This window comes from Pelophylax lessonae (genome assembly GCF_965119305.1).
Source record: "Pelophylax lessonae genome assembly, chromosome: 7".
Classification (NCBI taxonomy): Eukaryota; Metazoa; Chordata; class Amphibia; order Anura; family Ranidae; genus Pelophylax; species Pelophylax lessonae.
Genome location: NC_138774.1, coordinates 294,958,855 through 294,976,868, shown reverse-complemented (window position 1 = coordinate 294,976,868; position 18,014 = coordinate 294,958,855). Strand labels below are relative to the sequence as shown.

General features: G+C 46.8%; 1 protein-coding gene across 1 annotated transcript in view; it reads right to left on the bottom strand.

The window, feature by feature from the left end:
* LOC309560135 (uncharacterized protein) overlaps positions 1-18,014 on the bottom strand; it is a 31,459-nt gene that overhangs the window by 6,794 nt on the left and 6,651 nt on the right. Inside the window, exons 2-6 of the mRNA XM_082263681.1 lie at positions 15,301-15,378; positions 11,205-11,316; positions 6,768-6,907; positions 4,815-4,900; positions 4,585-4,736 (exon numbers count right to left, since the gene is read on the bottom strand). Of these exons, the coding sequence (XP_082119807.1) occupies positions 4,585-4,736; positions 4,815-4,900; positions 6,768-6,907; positions 11,205-11,316; positions 15,301-15,378 (568 nt within the window). The remainder of the gene's footprint in view (positions 1-4,584; positions 4,737-4,814; positions 4,901-6,767; positions 6,908-11,204; positions 11,317-15,300; positions 15,379-18,014) is intronic.

The following is an 18,014-nucleotide window of genomic DNA, read 5'->3' as shown; positions in this document are numbered from 1 at the left end:
GGTACTTAAAAATCCCCATAGGCGACACTTTAAAAATTTGTACAGGTTACCAGTTTAGAGTTACAGAGGAGGTCTAAGGCTAGAATTATTGCTCTCGCTCCAACGATCGCGGCGACACCTCACGTGTGGTTTGAACACTGTTTACATATGTGGGTGGGACTTGCGGATGCGTTCGTTTCTGTGCGGGAGCTAACGCGACCGCGTGCTTTAGTTTTTTTTTTCCCCATTTTATTATTTTTTCAGTTTAAAAAAAAAAAAAAAAAGTTTGATCATTTTTATTCCCATTACAAGGAACGTAAACATCCCTTGTAATAGAAATATGCAGGACAGTACCTCTTTATTGTGAGATCTGGGGTCAAAAAGACCTCACATCTAAAAAAAAAAAAAAATAAATAAAAAAAAAAAATCAGCCCTTTAAACCGGTTGCTAAGCAACAACGTTTGACGTCGCTCCGGTCCTCCAAGACCATCTTGCCCTCACTCGACTTCCTGTCTGTAAGGAGCCGGGACCGAATCGTTTTCCCCGCTGCCAGCGGGTCCGGTAGGCGGGGAAAATGTCCGGGACGCGGCAGGAGGGCACTTCTTCCGCCTAAGGGTGATCCCGCGGTGAATCCACCGCTGGGACCACCCTGATCTCAAGCCCACCGCCTGCCGTTTAAAAAAATACCAGGGTTATGGCAGCCATAATCCCAGTATATAGCGTCAAAGGACTGACGTAAATACACGGTGGGCGGTCGGTAAGTGGTTAAGCTAAATCCATCCTAAAAAAAGGGTAAATAACGAGCAGGTTTGAAGGATACCATAAAAGGCCACACACCGAAGACTTTCAACTCCAGGCAAGGTTGATTGCAATGAAAGCTCACTGATCCCCTTAAAAAAAATACCCTACGACGAAACACGCAGGGGCGGAGCTAGTGCCGATGTCATCACGCTGTCGGACCAACTGCCGGTCTGTTTGTATACTGTTCTGTGTTACATTGTACAATGCAAGTACCTTTTTTATTAACAAATAAAGGATTTACAGTGCCTTCAAAAAGTATTCATACCCTTTGAAATTTTCCACATTTTCTCATGTTACAACCAAAAACTTATATGTATTTAATTGGGACTTTTTGTGATAGACCGACACAAAGTGGCACATAATTGTGAAGTGGAAGGAAAATGATAAATGATCCAAATAAAAAAAAAAAAAAAAAAAAAAAGTGTGGCTGCATTTGTATTCACCCCCTCCCGGAGTCAATACTTTGCCTTTCGCTACAATTACAGCTGCAAGTCTTTTTGGGGATGTCTCTACCAGCTTTGCACATCTAGAGAGGACATTTTTGCCCATTTTTCTTTGCATAATATCTCAAGCTCTGTCAGATTGGATAGAGAGCGTCTGAACAGCAATTTTCAAGTCTTGCCACAGATTCTCAATGTGATTTAGGTCTGGACTGTGACTGGGCCATTCTAACACATGAATAGGATTTGATCTAAGCCAGGGATATGCAAACTGTGGCTAAAAGTCCCATCGTGCCCCTGCGTGTCATGCTTGTGGCTGTCAAAGTCTTGCTATGCTTCATGGGACTTCCGTAACATTTGGAGGGCCAGTTTGCATATCCCTGATGTAAACCATTCCATTGGAGCTCTGGCTGCATGTTTCGGGTTGTTGTCCTGCTGGAAGGGGAACCTCCGCCCCAGTCTCAAGTCTTTTGCAGACATGAACAGGTTTTCTTCTAAGATTGTCCTGTATTTGGCTCCATTCATCTTCCCCATCAACTCTGACCAGCTTCCCTGTCCCTGCTGAAGAAAAGCATCCCCACAACAAGAAGCTGCCACCACCATATTTCACAGTGGGGATGGTGTGTTCAGGGTGATGTGCAGTGTTAGTTTTCCCCCACACATAGCGTTTTGCTTTTAGGCCAAAAATTTGAATTTTGGTCTCCTCTGAGCAGAGCTCCTTCTTCCACATGTTTGCTGTGTCCCCCACATGGCTTCTCACAAACTGCAAACAGGACTTCTTATGGCTTTCTTCCACCAATGGATTTCTTCTTCTCACTCTTCCATAAAGAGCAGATTTGTGGAGCGCACGACTAATAGTTATCCTGTGGACAGATTCTCCCACCTGAGCTGTGGGCCTCTGCAGCTCCTCCAGAGTTCCCATGGGCCTCTGGGCTGCTTCTCTGATGAATGCTCTCCTTGCCCGACCGGTCAGTTTAGGTGGACGGCCATGTCTTGGTAGGGGCCTAGCCGTCAGTTTAGGTGGACGGCCATGTCTTGGTAGGGGCCCGGCCGGTCAGTTTAGGTGGACGGTCATGTCTTGGTAGGGGCCCGGCCGGTCAGTTTAGGTGGACGGCCATGTCTTGGTAGGGTTGCAGTTGTGCCAAACGCTTTCCATTTTCCGATGATGGATTGAACAGCGCTCTGTGAGATGTTCAAAGCTTGGGAGATTTTTTTTATAACCTAACCCTGCTTTACACTTCGCCTGTCAGTTTATCCCTGACCTGTCTGGTGTGTTCCTTGGCCTTCATGATGCGGTTTGTTCACTAAGGTTCTCTGACAAACCTCTGAGGGCTTCACAGAACAGCTGTATTTATACTGAGATTACATTACAAACAGGTGGACTCTATTCACTAATGAGGTGACTTCTGAAGGCAAATGGTTCCACTAGATTTTAGTTAGGAGTATCAGAGTAAAAGGGGTGAATACAAATGCCCCCCCCCCACACTTTTCATATACAGCATTTAAAAACCATTTAATGCATAGAATGCACGTTCTGCCTTACAATCTCTTTAACACAGGTCTGGTAAAGAAAAGCTACATACATGCTGGTACTCATGGGGTTAATTTACTGGTATATTTCTTATCTCTACGCACATGTGGCTTTCAGCACATAGTTAATCATACTTACATACTGTGAAGTGAAGGACGGCGCAAACAGCCAAAATGTAGAGTAATGGGACTAGGATAAAGTTCTCAAGGCATTATCTGTAAAGGGGGGGTGGGGAATAAAACATTGGGAAATAAAACATTGCTGTGCTCAATTCACACCACACACACGGAGGGAGGGACTGGCTATGAAGGAGGCTGCAATACCCTGAAAAGGGGGGGGGGGGGGGGGACTCCAAAATTAGAACCCAAGCTAATGAGCGAACTGGTCATAATAGCCAGAAAACACTGCGACCTCAAAGGCGATCCTATCAGGGAATTTAATTATATGTCAGAGTATAAAGATAAAAAAATAAATAAAAACACCACAACAACATGCAGTATCTCAGTATTCTCACCCCCCCCCCCCCAGTTTTATCCCTGTAAAGACTCTTAAACCCTTCCGGACCGTCCCATTGCAGATATACTGCTAGCTACAGGGCGGCCCTCCTGTGAAGAATCATGTATATATACTCGTGATTCTGCACTTCCCACCTAGGGGGCGCCTCTTCTGCTGGGACTCCTCCCAGCAGAAGCTGATAAGCGGGTGTCGGGCACTGGATGTCTGCCGGCATCCACCAATCGGGCAGAGGCACAGAACTGAGGCCCGTCTACGTAAAACAAGGCAGAGCTCTGTCCTGTCATCCGGAAAGTCAAGGCTGTTATGTCCCTGCAAAGCAGGGAACAAAATCCCTCACTTCCCTTAGTAAAAGCAGCACACACAAACACTGGCTAGGCAGACATTTAACCCTTTGATCGCTCTGCTTAACCAATTCCAAGTCAGTGCCATTAGTACAGTGACAGTGCATATTTTTTAGCACTGATCACTGTATTAGTGTCACTGGTTCCCACAAAGCGTCACTTAGTGTCCGAATGTCTGCTGCAACATCGCAGTCACGCTATAAGCTGCTGATTGTCACCATTACTAGTATAAAAATAACAATAAATAAATGTATTTATTTTATTGTTTAAATAAATCTAAACAATAAATGCAACGCTGTACCCAAACAAAATGTATATCATTTTTTACAAAAAAAAAAAACTTTCTTTTGGTGGCATTTGATCACCACTGGGTATTTTATTTTTTTGGCTTTAAAGGAAAGAAGATCGAAAAATTAAAAAAAAAAAAAAAAAAAGTGTATGTAAAAAATCAAATTTTCATAAAATTTGAGCCAATATGTATTTTGCTAAAAAAAAAAAAATCCCAATAAGCGTATATTGTCTATGGTCTTTATAGTGGAATTTTATATGTAATACTAGCAATGCCCACTATCAGCAACTTATAGCGGGACTGCAATTTTGCAGTTAGACAGTAACTGACACTTTGTGTGAACCAGTGACACAAATACAGTGATCTGTGCTAAAAATATGCACAGTCACTGTACTAATAACACAGGCAGGGATGGGGTTAAGCATCTAGGGGCGATTAAAGGATTAAATGTGTGCCTAGCCAGTGTTTGTGTACTGTGGAAACTTTTGGTCTGTACTGTATGTATGTATATATAACATACATACACACATGATTTTGCACAGCCGGCCCAGACTGTAGCAGTAAAGCTTCAGTGCGCAGTCAGGAGGTGGTTAAGGAACCCCTATGCAACCTTATGGAGGAGCCCTCGGGTTCCAGAGAACCCTGGTGGAGTACGGTTGCTCAAAAAAAAACATTTGTAATATTTACCTTCTGCTTGCTTGTCGGCATTGTCAGAAATTTCGTGTACTTCATTTTCATCTTCATCATCTTCTTCTTCATCTTCCTCCCCTTCTTCATCGTCGTTGTCCTCATCATCATCGTCCACTATGACCACACAGTCATCGGTGTTGTCGGGGTCGCTGTTAAAAACACACAGAACCGTTACCACCAGAACAAAACACGCAGGTGGAAAAGGACAACGCAATCAACTCACTGACCTGTCCTCAGCCGCGTGGTCATCACTTTCACCTTCCCCCATTAGGTAATATTGCAAAGGATTTGGCCAAAGGTCTTCTTTGATGATCTGCAGAAATGTCATGTATAGTAGACCGAATAGAGGACAATAGCAGCACACTCACATGAATAGGTGTGTCTCTAACATTCTACCAGGTGATGTCTGTTTGTTTTTAACTACTTCAATACCGGCACTTTCTCCCCCTTCCTGCCCAGGCCAATTTTCAGCTTTCAGCAGTGTCACACTTTGAATGACAATTGCGCGGTCATGCAACACTGTACCCATATGAAATGGTTTTATTTTTTCCACACAAAGAGAACTTTCTTTTGGTGGTATTTAATCACCACTGGGTTTTTTTCCTGTTTGTTTAGCAGAATATAAAAGATCGGGAAACAAAAAAAACAACTTTTTCTTTGTTTTTGTCACAAAGTTTTGTAAAATAGGTAATTTTTCTCTTTCTCACTGATGGGCACTAATGAGGCGGCACTGATGGGCGCTGATGAGGCAGCACTGATGGGCACTGAATGAGGCCGCTCTAATGGGCACTGAATGAGGCCGCTCTAATGGGCACTGAATGAGGCCGCTCTAATGGGCACTGAATGAGGCCGCTCTAATGGGCACTGAATGAGGCCGCTCTAATGGGCACTGGATGAGGCCGCTCTAATGGGCACTGGATGAGGCCGCTCTAATGGGCACTGGATGAGGCCGCTCTAATGGGCACTGGATGAGGCCGCTCTAATGGGCACTGGATGAGGCCGCTCTAATGGGCACTGGATGAGGCCGCTCTAATGGGCACTGGATGAGGCCGCTCTAATGGGCACTGGATGAGGCCGCTCTAATGGGCACTGGATGAGGCCGCTCTAATGGGCACTGGATGAGGCCGCTCTAATGGGCACTGGATGAGGCCGCTCTAATGGGCACTGGATGAGGCCGCTCTAATGGGCACTGGATGAGGCCGCTCTAATGGGCACTGGATGAGGCCGCTCTAATGGGCACTGGATGAGGCCGCTCTAATGGGCACTGGATGAGGCCACTCTAATGGGCACTGGATGAGGCCGCTCTAATGGGCACTGGATGAGGCCGCTCTAATGGGCACTGGATGAGGCCACACTAATGGGCACTGGATGAGGCCACACTAATGGGCACTGGATGATCATTTTTTAAGTCGGTCATTTTTCTTCTTCTGATGTGCGCTGATGAGGAGGCAATGATGAGGCTGCATTAATGGGCGCTGATGAGGGAGCACTGATGGGACAATAATGGGGCTGCACTGATAATCAGGGCACTGATGATCACAAGGGACGCCAGGGTGGTTGTAAAACGTTTTTGTGTTTAGTAAAAGTCAGCAGCTACAAAAAGTGTAGCTGCTGGCTTTTAATAAACACACTCACCTGACCCAGGATCCAGCCACTTGAAGCCTCACTCCTCTCGCATTACAAGTGTGGGCAACCGGCTGTGACAGCTAGCGACTTCACAGCTGGGTATGCGCTGCGCGAGGTGAATGGCCGGGCAACCTTCCAGGACCTCTGACATGTCCCAGAAAATTGCAGGGAGGGAAAGGGAGAAGAGAACTTCTGCCCGAGCTGCCTAGCGGAAGTAGGAGCGGGTACCTGTCAAATCTAGTTACCAGCCCTCCCCCAAAAAAAAATATTACATGCTTAATGTGGAATGTCAGGTCAGGAGGATTTAAAGCAGAAGTTGCACTTTTGGGTGGAACTCCGCTTTAAATTCAGTCTGACCATTTAGAATAAATTCAGAATGTGAACTGCTATGACAAAATTCATAAAGAGCCTAAACTGAACGCACCTTGTCTACTGCATGCTATCCTGACAATTTATTACAAAATCAGTCCGTTCTGGGGGTGACTTAGCAAAAACACAATACATTATGGCTATATACACACATATCCTAAATACATACATACTGGGAAACTTACCGTGGCTATACGGTCAGCTGCTGGAAAGTTGTGATCATTGAACCAGCTGAAAAAACTCGGTGTGGAGTTGCCAGATTTGTACGATTCTGGGTTTTGCCGCCGCCACCATCGAATGGGAGTGGAGTGGGAGGTGAGGCGCCCTAAATTAGAAAAAAGAATTAAAAAATGTTATGAATATAAAAACACACACATACACGGAATTATTTCAACACTAAGTAAACCAATATGATAAATGTCAAGAAAGCAATAGGAACATGGCTATGCAATGGCATACTACTCCTTTTTCCTTGTTCACACAGAGCATAGTATAGCATACGCCCAGGCAGGGCCGTGTCCCATGCATCCTATCCCGACGACACACATACATTATATATATAATATTTTAATTAACATGATGAAATTTAAATGAATATGAATTTATTGTACGCCGTTATTGGCACCTTTAGCACAAGAAAAGCTCAAGAAAAATGCATCTCTTAAAATTCTATGTATATCTTCACTCTGGTCCGTTGCGTTTCCGTTGTGGTGCTAAAAATCCTGCTTGCTGCATTTTTGGTCAGCAAAAAAAAAAAAAAAAAAAAACACACATTGCCGTTGAAATGCACTTAATCGGCTGCCGACCGCCGCAAGTACATATACTGCGGCGGTCAGCCCCGGCCAGGCAAAGCGACGTATGGGTACGTCACTAGCTTGTGAGCCAATAGCGGGCGAGCGTGCGCGCGCCCACCCCGGCTCGTTCTCTAACAAGTCAGTGCGTGTGACCGGCGGACCCGATGTCCGCCGGTCACTCACGATCGTCCGCCGTGAAGGGAGAAAGGCAGGCGGCTAATGTAAACAAAGCCGCCTGTCATTCTCCCCTGTGTAAAAATGGAGATCAGATGCTTCTACTATGTAGGACCGTTGATCTCTGTTCTTACACCAGTAGCCATGTCCAATCACAGTTAGAAGCACGCCTCTAGGGACACACTTAACCCCTCCCTCTCCAATACAGTTAACTCCTTCCCTGCCAGTGTCATTTTTACAGTAACAGTGCATATGTATAGCACTGATTACTGTAGTAATGTCACTGGTACCCCCAAAAGTGTCAAAAATGTCAGTCAAGGGTCCGATCTGTCCACAAAAAAAAAAAAAAAAAAAAAAAAAAAAAAAAATCGCAGATCGCCGCCATTACTCGTTAAGAAAAAACAAAAATCTTTCCCTTAGTTAGTAAATGCAATAACTTTTGCACAAACCAAACAAAATACGCTTATTGTGATTTTTTTTACCAAACATGTGTAGCAGAAAACAAATTGGCCAAAAATGTTAAAAAAATTTTGATTTTTACATTTTTTTGGGGGGAATTTCATATATAAAAAAAATGTGAAAAATATTGTTATTTTTGCAAAATTGTCGCTCTTTTTTTGATTATAGCGCATGATCAAAAAAAAAAAAAAAAAAACAAGTGATCAAATACCACCAAAAGAAAGCTCTGTTTGTGGGAAAAAAAAGGACGTCAGATTCGTTTAGGTACAGCGTCGCACAACTGCGCAATTGTCCGTTAAAGTCACGCAGTGCCGAATCACAAAAAAAAAAAACCCTGGTCAGGAAGGGGGTAAAATCTTCCAGGGCTTAAGTGGTTAAAAACGCAGCAAGAGCGCATCAATAACGCACCCGTGTTACGTTTTTGATGCGGGTTTTTAAGTCACATGACCTATGAAAAAAAAAAAAAAAGCCATAAGCACAATAAGGCCCCTTTCACACTTGTTCTGCGATTTGGGACAGCAAAGTCACATGACAAGTCGTACTCCATGATTTCCAGTGAGTACCGTTCATATCTGTGCGACTTCAAGTCGCAACGACTTCAAAGTAGTTCCTGCACTACTTTGGGCCGATTTTATTGCATTTTGAGATCCATAGACATTGGCATTGCTTCAAGTCCAGTCAAAATTATGGCAAAAGTGCGGTAAAATCTCTGCAAAAAACAATTGCGGTAAAATCGCGTGACTTTTAGGTCACATAAGTGTCAAAGGGGCCTAAAATAGTGGCAGTTTTCAGCACCTTTTACTCTTTTTTTCGGCAAAATGCTGATAACGTGGAGAAAATTTCAGTGCATCTCTAGTTCCTTTTTAAAAATTATCTTAAGGCCCCTTTCACACGGCTTTCCAATCCGGTCCCTGTCAGTTTTTCAGGCGGACCTGATCAGATGCTCAATGCACCCCTATGGAGCAGCGGATGTCAGCGGTGACATTTGTGCTGACACCCGCTGCTATCCGATGTGGTCCGTGAAATCCAGATGGATGGAAACCCTATTTTCCATCTGTCTGGAGGATTGGATCGGAAGGGATCAAATAAGAAAGGACAGGCGGTCTGCTTTCATCCGATCTCCCATAGAGGAGAGCGGGGATCTGACAGCTTCGTCTCTGCAAAGTAAGCGGAGACGGAGCTGTCATTCGCGGTAGATCGATCCCCGGCCCGCTGAACAAAAAGTCCAACAGGCAGAAAACCCGTGTGAAAGAAACCCTAAATCTACAGCCGTTATATCAGGGGTGGGGAACCTGCGGCCCACAAAGTCATCTGGTCCGGGCCCCTGTGCAGACGAGTCTGTGTCTCTCAGCGGATCTGTCAGAATGGAGCCGATGCTTCCTGTATAGTTCCGATTCCGTTCTGACAGTCTGAGTGAGTCACAGGTGGAGTGATATCAAATGCACTCCGCCTGTGACCAATACAGGAAACATCAATTCTTCTTCTTCCAGCGCGGTGCCACTACACTTCACCTAAGCAGCATTTACCGCCTGCAGCACACACAGTTGTACCAGAAATACTCACAGCAGTACCAGCTAGAACCAGCAGTACCCACAGCCAGCAGTACCAGCCAGAGCCAGCAGTACCCACAGTAGAACCAGCAGTACCAGCCAAAGCCAGCAGTACCCACAGCTGAACCAGCAGTAACCACAACAGCCAGAGCCAGCAATACCCACAGTAAAACCAGCAGAACCCACAGCAGTACCACCCAGAGCCAGCAGTACCCACAGCAGAACCAGCAGTACTGACCAGGAGTCATCAGTAACCACAACAATAATAGCCAGTAGTACCCACAGCAGTAAAAGCCTGAGCCAGCAGTACCCACAGCAATACCAGCCAGCAGTACCCAAAGAAGTACCAACCAGCAGTACCAGCCTGAGCCAGCAGTAACATCCAGCAGTACCCACAGCACAGTACCAGCCAGCAATAAAAGCAGCACAGTACTAGCCTGAGTCAGTAGTACCTACAGCACAACACCAGCCAGCAGTACCAGCCTGAGCCAGCAGTACCCACAGCACAATACAAGCCAGCAGTACCCGCCTGAGCAAGCAGTACCCACAGCACAGTAGCAGCCTGAGTCAGCAGTACCCGCCTGGGCCAGCAGTACGCACAGTACCAGCCAGCAGTACCTTCAGCACAGTAGCAGCCTGAGTCAGCAGTACCCAGAGCAGTACCAGCCTGAGCCAGCAGTACCAGCCAGAGCCAGTAATACCCAGAGTAGAACCAGCAGTACCCAGAGCAGTACCAGCCAGAGTCAGCAGTACCCACAGCAGTACCAGCCAGAGCCAGCAGTACCCACAGCAGTACCAGCCAGAGCCAGCAGTACCCACAGCAGAACCAGTCAGAGCCAGCAGTACCCACAGCAGAACCAGCAGTACCCACAGCAGTACCAGCCAGAGCCAGCAGTACCCACAGCAGTAACTACAACAGTAACAGCCAGCAGTACCCACAGCACAGTACCAGCCAGCAGTACCTACAGCACAGTACCAGCCTGAGTCAGCAGTATCTACAGCCCAGTACCAGCCTGAGCCAGCAGTACCCACAGCAGTACCAGCCTGAGCCAGCAGTACCCACAGCACAGTACAAAGCAAGCAGTACCAGCCTGAGCCAGCAGTACCCACAGTACAAAGCAAGCAGTACCAGCCTGAGCCAGCAGTACCAGCCAGCAGTACCCTCAGCAGTACCAGCCAGCTGTACCCACCAGCAGTACCAGCCAGCAATTCTTTTCAAAATTTACCATCACAAAGAGTGGACTGCGCTCCAGACTGACCGACGCAAACCTGGAAAACCAGTTGCGAGTAGCAAGATCATCAATACCAGCTAACATCACACACCTCACCTAAGAGAAGCAGTTCCAGCCATCACATTAGGGCGGAGTTAATTAAATGTTTGACTAAATATAACAGGCACATTTTTAAGTTGATAATTTTGTACGGCTCCCAAATTATTTTATAAATACCCAAATGGCCCTTGGCAGAAAAAGGTTCCCCACCCCTGCGTTATATTATCACATCAACCCAAACATACACAGATATTCACAGCAGCTGCAAAGGAAAAAAATTGAGGTGTGAAGCAGAAGTGAAAAACAACAAAATATAAGATCACATGCTCTGAAAGCCTGCAACAGACGTGAAAGAACGCAGACACGGAACTCACCGGAGGGGCCAAACTGGAACTCTTTGATGATCATGTCGTTCTTGAAATAAGGGTTGGAGTTGAAATAGAATTTGATTTTACAACTTGACTTCAGGTGTGTGATGTCCTCCACCTATGGTAAACAGAAAGAGGTTTAGCAGGTCTGACGCTGAACATCAAGGCTCAGCTGAGTGACAGTGAATGAAGAAGAAGCAACTTCTGGTGACAAGCACCACTATCCCAAGAGGTTGATTTACTAAAACTGGGGTTTACTTAATCTGGGTCTATTAGACCCCAGATCTCTCCTTTGCCCTCAAAAGCATCTGATCAACCCGAGATCTGGTTGATCAGGTGCTCTACAAGTCGGGAACAGCTTGTAAGCATCAAACTGAAACCGGAAGCGACTAAATTCTCATCGCTTCCACTTTGTGACGTCCCCATCACCACTTCCACTTTCCGACGTCCCCCTCACCACTTCCACTTTCCGACGTCCCCCTCACCGCTTCCACTTTGCGACGACCCCCTCACCGCTTCCACTTTGCGACGACCCCCTCACCGCTTCCACTGTGACGTCCCCCTCACCGCTTCCACTTTGCGACGTCCCCCTCACCGCTTCCACTTTGCGACGTCCCCCTCACCGCTTCCACTTTGCGACGTCCCCCTCACCGCTTCCACTTTGCGACGTCCCCCTCACCGCTTCCACTTTGTGACGTCCCCCTCACCGCTTCCACTTTGTGACGTCCCCCTCACCGCTTCCACTTTGTGACGTCCCCCTCACCGCTTCCACTTTGTGACGTCCCCCTCACCGCTTCCACTTTGTGACGTCCCCCTCATCGCTTCCACTTTGTGACGTCCCCCTCATCGCTTCCACTTTGCGACGTCCCCCTCACCGCTTCCACTTTGCGACGTCCCCCTCACCGCTTCCACTTTGCGACGTCCCCCTCACCGCTTCCACTTTGCGACGTCCCCCTCACCGCTTCCACTTTGCGACGTCCCCCTCACCGCTTCCACTTTGTGACGACCCCCTCACCGCTTCCACTTTGTGACGTCCCCCTCACCGCTTCCACTTTGTGACGTCCCCCTCACCGCTTCCACTTTGTGACGTCCCCCTCATCGCTTCCACTTTGTGATGTCACAGAGGAGGAGCGAGTAAAGATGTACTTGCCCTTTCTCTTTGTGCAGCTAGACAGATATAAAGGGACCCCCTTCCAAACCTTGTAGGAGTGATCAGACAGCTGTACAGACGCTGTGATCTCTTCTACAGGAAAGCAGATTCACCGGCTGCACATTGCGATACTGGGAACATGGCTACAGCTGCAACCATGATCCCAGTATAACCACTTTACCCTGAAGGTGTGATGTGAAGTAGTTAAAGGATAACTCCACTTTCATGGGAAAAAAACAAAAGCAAAAAAAAAAAAAGCAATATAGCGTATAGAATTGCGATACAAATCATATTGTAATTGAATGTTATTAAAAATGACCTTTCCTTTTTAATCTGCAGCTGCTGTAATTTTCTGAAAACACAATACAATATGGCCGCCTAGAGCTGTTCTGTACACAGAATGTATACTGACCACACCCCCAGAAACATTTCCTGCTTGTATGATTGGCTCACCAATTTTCCCAGAAGTCTGCACTAAGATACAAGTCAGATTTCTGGCATCCCCTGCAACAGAAATGTCATTTTTGGTGAGATCCTCCCAGCCCCAGCAGATTCACTCATTAGAGCCCTGCAACTGCACAGCTGATAGGCAATTATGAAACCACTACCATTTGACCCACTCAGCACCGAGGAACAAACAATGATTTCTTCAGAATAACAAAAGTTAGGAATCTGCAACAATTCATCCCTAAGGTGTTCTATCGGGTTGAGGTTAGGACTCTGTGCAGGTTAGTCAGGTTCCTCCACCCCAAACTCACTCATCCATGTCTTTATGGACCTTGCTTTGTGCACTGGTCCAACTCATTTGGTGGAGGGGGGATTATGGTGTGGGGGTTGTTTTTCAGGGGGTTGGGCTTGGCCCCTTAGTTCCAGTGAAGGGAACTCTTAGTGTCCATTCACACTACCACGACTTGTCAGGCAACTTGTCAGCCTGACAAGTCGCGGTCCATTGTGTGCTACAGGAACCGTTCTAATAGGAGCGACACAAGTTGCTCCGACTTAGAAAAGGGTTCCTGTACTACTTCGGGGCGACCTGCATAGACATTCATTATATGAAGTCCGTGCAAGTAGCGCCGAAGTCGTGGTGCACGGGACTTCACAGGTCGCCCCGAAGTCGTGCCGCGGTAGTGTGAACCGGCACTTAAGGTGTCAGCATACCAAGACATTTTGGACAATTTCATGCTCCCGACTTTGTGGGAGGAGTTTGGTGATGTCCCCTTCCTGTTCCAATATGACTGCACACCAGTGCACAAAGCAAGGTGCATAAAGATATGGATGAGCGAGTTTGGGGTGGATGAACCTGAATGGCCTGCAGAGTCCTGACCTCAACCCCATAGAACACCTTTGGGATGAATTAAGAGCAGAGATTACGAGCCAGGCCTTCTCGGCCAACATCAGTGCCTGACCTCACAAATGTGCTTCTGGAAGAATGGAGAAACATTCCCATAGACACTCCTAAACCTTGTGGACAGCCTTCCCAGAAGAGTTGAAGCTGTTATAGCTGCAAAGGGTGGGCCAACTCAATATTGAACCCTATGGACTAAGACTGGGATGCCATTAACCACTTAAGCCCCGGAAGATTTTACCCCCTTCCTGACCAGGCACTATTTTGCGATTCGGCACTGCGTGACTTTAACGGACAATTGCGCGGTCGTGCAATGCTGTACCTAAACAAATTTCACGTCCTTTTTTTCCCACAATCAGAGCTTTCTTTTGGTGGTATTTGATCACCTGTGCGATTTTTTGATCATGCGCTATAAACAAAAAAATAGCATCAATTTTGCAAAAATAGCAATATTTTTCAATTTTTTTTTTATGAAATTCCCGCCAAAAAAAATGTAAAAATCAAAATGTTTTAACATTTTCGGACAATTTGTTTTATGCTACATATGTTTGGTAAAAAAAAAAAAAAATCACAAAAAGCGTATTTTGATTGGTTTGCGCAAAAGTTATCGCGTTTACTAACAAAAGGGAAAGATTTTTGTCATTTTTGTTGTTTTTTTTTTTAACGCGTTAATGGTGGCGATTTGCGAGGTTTTTTTTGCGGGACTGCAACATTGCGGCGGACAGATCGGACCCTTGACTGACATTTTTGACACTTTTGGGGTTACCAGTGACATTTCTACAGTAATCAGTTCTATATATATGCACTGTTACTGTAAAAATACACTGGCAGTGAAGGGGTTAACTGTATTTGAGAGGGAGGGGCTGTGTGTGTCCCTAGGGGCGTGATTCTAACTGTGATTGGCTGTGGCTTGGGCTGTAGGAACAGTGATCAACGGTCCTACATAGTAGAACTGTATGATCACTGTTTCTACACAGGGGAGAATGACAGGCGGCTTGTTTACATTACCCGCCTGCCTTTCTCCCTCTCCCCTCGAGGATCGTCGAGTGACCGGTGGACATCGGGTCCGCCAGTCACAAGCGCGCGGGGGGGGGGGGGGGTCAGTGACCGCGCGGGAGCTCCCCAGAGCCTCACAGGCTAGCGACATAGACATACGTCGCTCTGCCTGTGAGGGGCTGACCGCCGCAGTAAATATACTGTGAGCAGTCGGCAAGCGGTTAAAGTTCATGTGTGTATAAAGGCAGGTGTCCCAATACTTTTGGTAATGTGGTATTATCATGCGACTTAGCCCCCTGACAAGTCGCGCTCCATTCAGTGCAATGGAACCGTTCTTATCTGAGCAACTCAAGTCACTCCGACTTAGAAAGAGGTTCCTGCTCTACTTTGGGGGCGACTTGCATTGACTTTTCTATTATAGAAGTCACTTTGCACGCCCCGCTGAAGTCACGCTGTACGGGGCGGTTTCAGAGTCGGGCGACTTTGAAGCCACCCCAGCCTAAGGGCTACAGCGAAACGTTTATTTTTTTTTTTTCTTCACCTCCGGTTATTGGTAAACTTTCACATCTGAAGGTGAATAAATGGCATCCTATCATATCCAGGACACTTACCTGTAAGTTGTTCATGTAGCTCAGCGTGTCCTCATCCCGATCGTTGATCATCGCAGACAGCTGAGGATGATTGAGAAACTGAAGAGCGTTAAGGAAGATCAGCGCTGGCTTTGTGTTCATATTATACAGTTCATCAATGTACACTCACCGCCACTTTATTAGGTACACCTCTTCAATTGCTTGGTAACACAAATTGCTAATCAGCCAATCACATGGCAGCAACTCTATACATTTAGACATCTAGACGAGGTAAAGACGAATTGCTGAAGTTCAAACCAAGTATCAGAATGGGGAAGAAAGGGGATTGAAGAGACTTTGAAGGTGGCATGGCTGTTGGTGGCAGACGGGCGGTCTGAGTATTTCTGGGATCTCTCGGGATTACAGAGAATGGTGGGAAAAAGAGAAAATATCCAGTGAGCGGCAGTTATGTGGAGGAAAATGCCTTGTTGAGGTCAGAGGAGAATGGGCAGACTGGTTTCAGATGATAGAAAGGCAACAGTAACTCAAATAACCCCTCGTTACACCCAAGGTATGCAGGATACCATCTCTGAGCACACAACACATCCAGCCTTGAAGCAGATGGGCTACAGCAGCAGAAGACCGCACCGGGTGCCACTCCTGTCAGCTAAGAACAGGAAACTGAGGCTACAATTCTCACAGGATCACCAACATTGGACAATAGAAGATTGGAAAAACGTTGCCTGGTCTGATGAGTCTGGATTTCAGATGGTGGGGTCAGAAATTGGCACATGGATCCATCCTGCCTTGTATCACTGGTCCAGGCTGGTGGTGGTGGTGTAATGGTGAGGGGAAAGGGGGGGGGGGAGATGGATGATGGGACACTATTCCTCCCACTGACACCAATGATGGGACAATATTCCTCCCACTGATACCAATGATGGGGCACTATTCCTCCCACTGACACCAATGATGGGGCACTATTCCTCCCACTGACACCAATGATGGGGCACTATTCCTCCCACTGATACCAATGATGGGACACTATTCCTCCCACTGACACCAATGATGGGACACTATTCCTCCCACTGACACCAATGATGGGGCACTATTCCTCCCACTGACACCAATGATGGGGCACTATTCCTCCCACTGATACCAATGATGGGACACTATTCCTCCCACTGACACCAATGATGGGACACTATTCCTCCCACTGACACCAATGATGGGACACTATTCCTCCCACTGACACCAATGATGGGACACTATTCCTCCCACTGATACCAATGATGGGACACTATTCCTCCCACTGATACCAATGATGGGACACTATTCCTCCCACTGATACCAATGATGGGGCACTATTCCTCCCACTGATACCAATGATGGGGCACTATTCCTCCCACTGACACCAATGATGGGTCACTATTCCTCCCACTGATACCAATGATGGGACACTATTCCTCCCACTGATACCAATGATGGGACACTATTCCTCCCACTGACACCAATGATGGGACACTATTCCTCCCACTGATACCAATGATGGGACACTATTCCTCCCACTGACACCAATGATGGGACACTATTCCTCCCACTGATACCAATGATGGGACACTATTCCTCCCACTGATACCAATGATGGGGCACTATTCCTCCCACTGATACCAATGATGGGACACTATTCCTCCCACTGATACCAATGATGGGGCACTATTCCTCCCACTGACACCAATGATGGGGCACTATTCCTCCCACTGATATCAATGATGGGGCACTATTCCTCCCACTGACACCAATGATGGGGCACTATTCCTCCCACTGATACCAATGATGGGGCACTATTCTTCCCACTGACGGGACACTATTCCTCGCACTGACACCAATGATGGGGCACTATTCTTCCCACTGATGGGACACTATTCCTCGCACTGACACCAATGATGGGACACTATTCCTCGCACTGACACCAATGATGGGACACTATTCCTCGCACTGACACCAATGATGGGACACTATTCCTCCCACTGATACCAATGATGGGACACTATTCCTCCCACTGACACCAATGATGGGACACTATTCCTCCCACTGATACCAATGATGGGAAACTATTCCTCCCACTGATACCAATGATGGGACACTATTCCTCCCACTGATACCAATGATGGGGCACTATTCCTCCCACTGATACCAATGATGGGGCACTATTCCTCCCACTGATACCAATGATGGGGCACTATTCCTCCCACTGACACCAATGATGGGTCACTATTCCTCCCACTGATACCAATGATGGGACACTATTCCTCCCACTGATACCAATGATGGGACACTATTCCTCCCACTGACACCAATGATGGGGCACTATTCCTCCCACTGACACCAATGATGGGGCACTATTCCTCCCACTGATACCAATGATGGGACACTATTCCTCCCACTGACACCAATGATGGGACACTATTCCTCCCACTGACACCAATGATGGGGCACTATTCCTCCCACTGACACCAATGATGGGGCACTATTCCTCCCACTGATACCAATGATGGGACACTATTCCTCCCACTGACACCAATGATGGGACACTATTCCTCCCACTGACACCAATGATGGGACACTATTCCTCCCACTGACACCAATGATGGGACACTATTCCTCCCACTGATACCAATGATGGGACACTATTCCTCCCACTGATACCAATGATGGGACACTATTCCTCCCACTGATACCAATGATGGGGCACT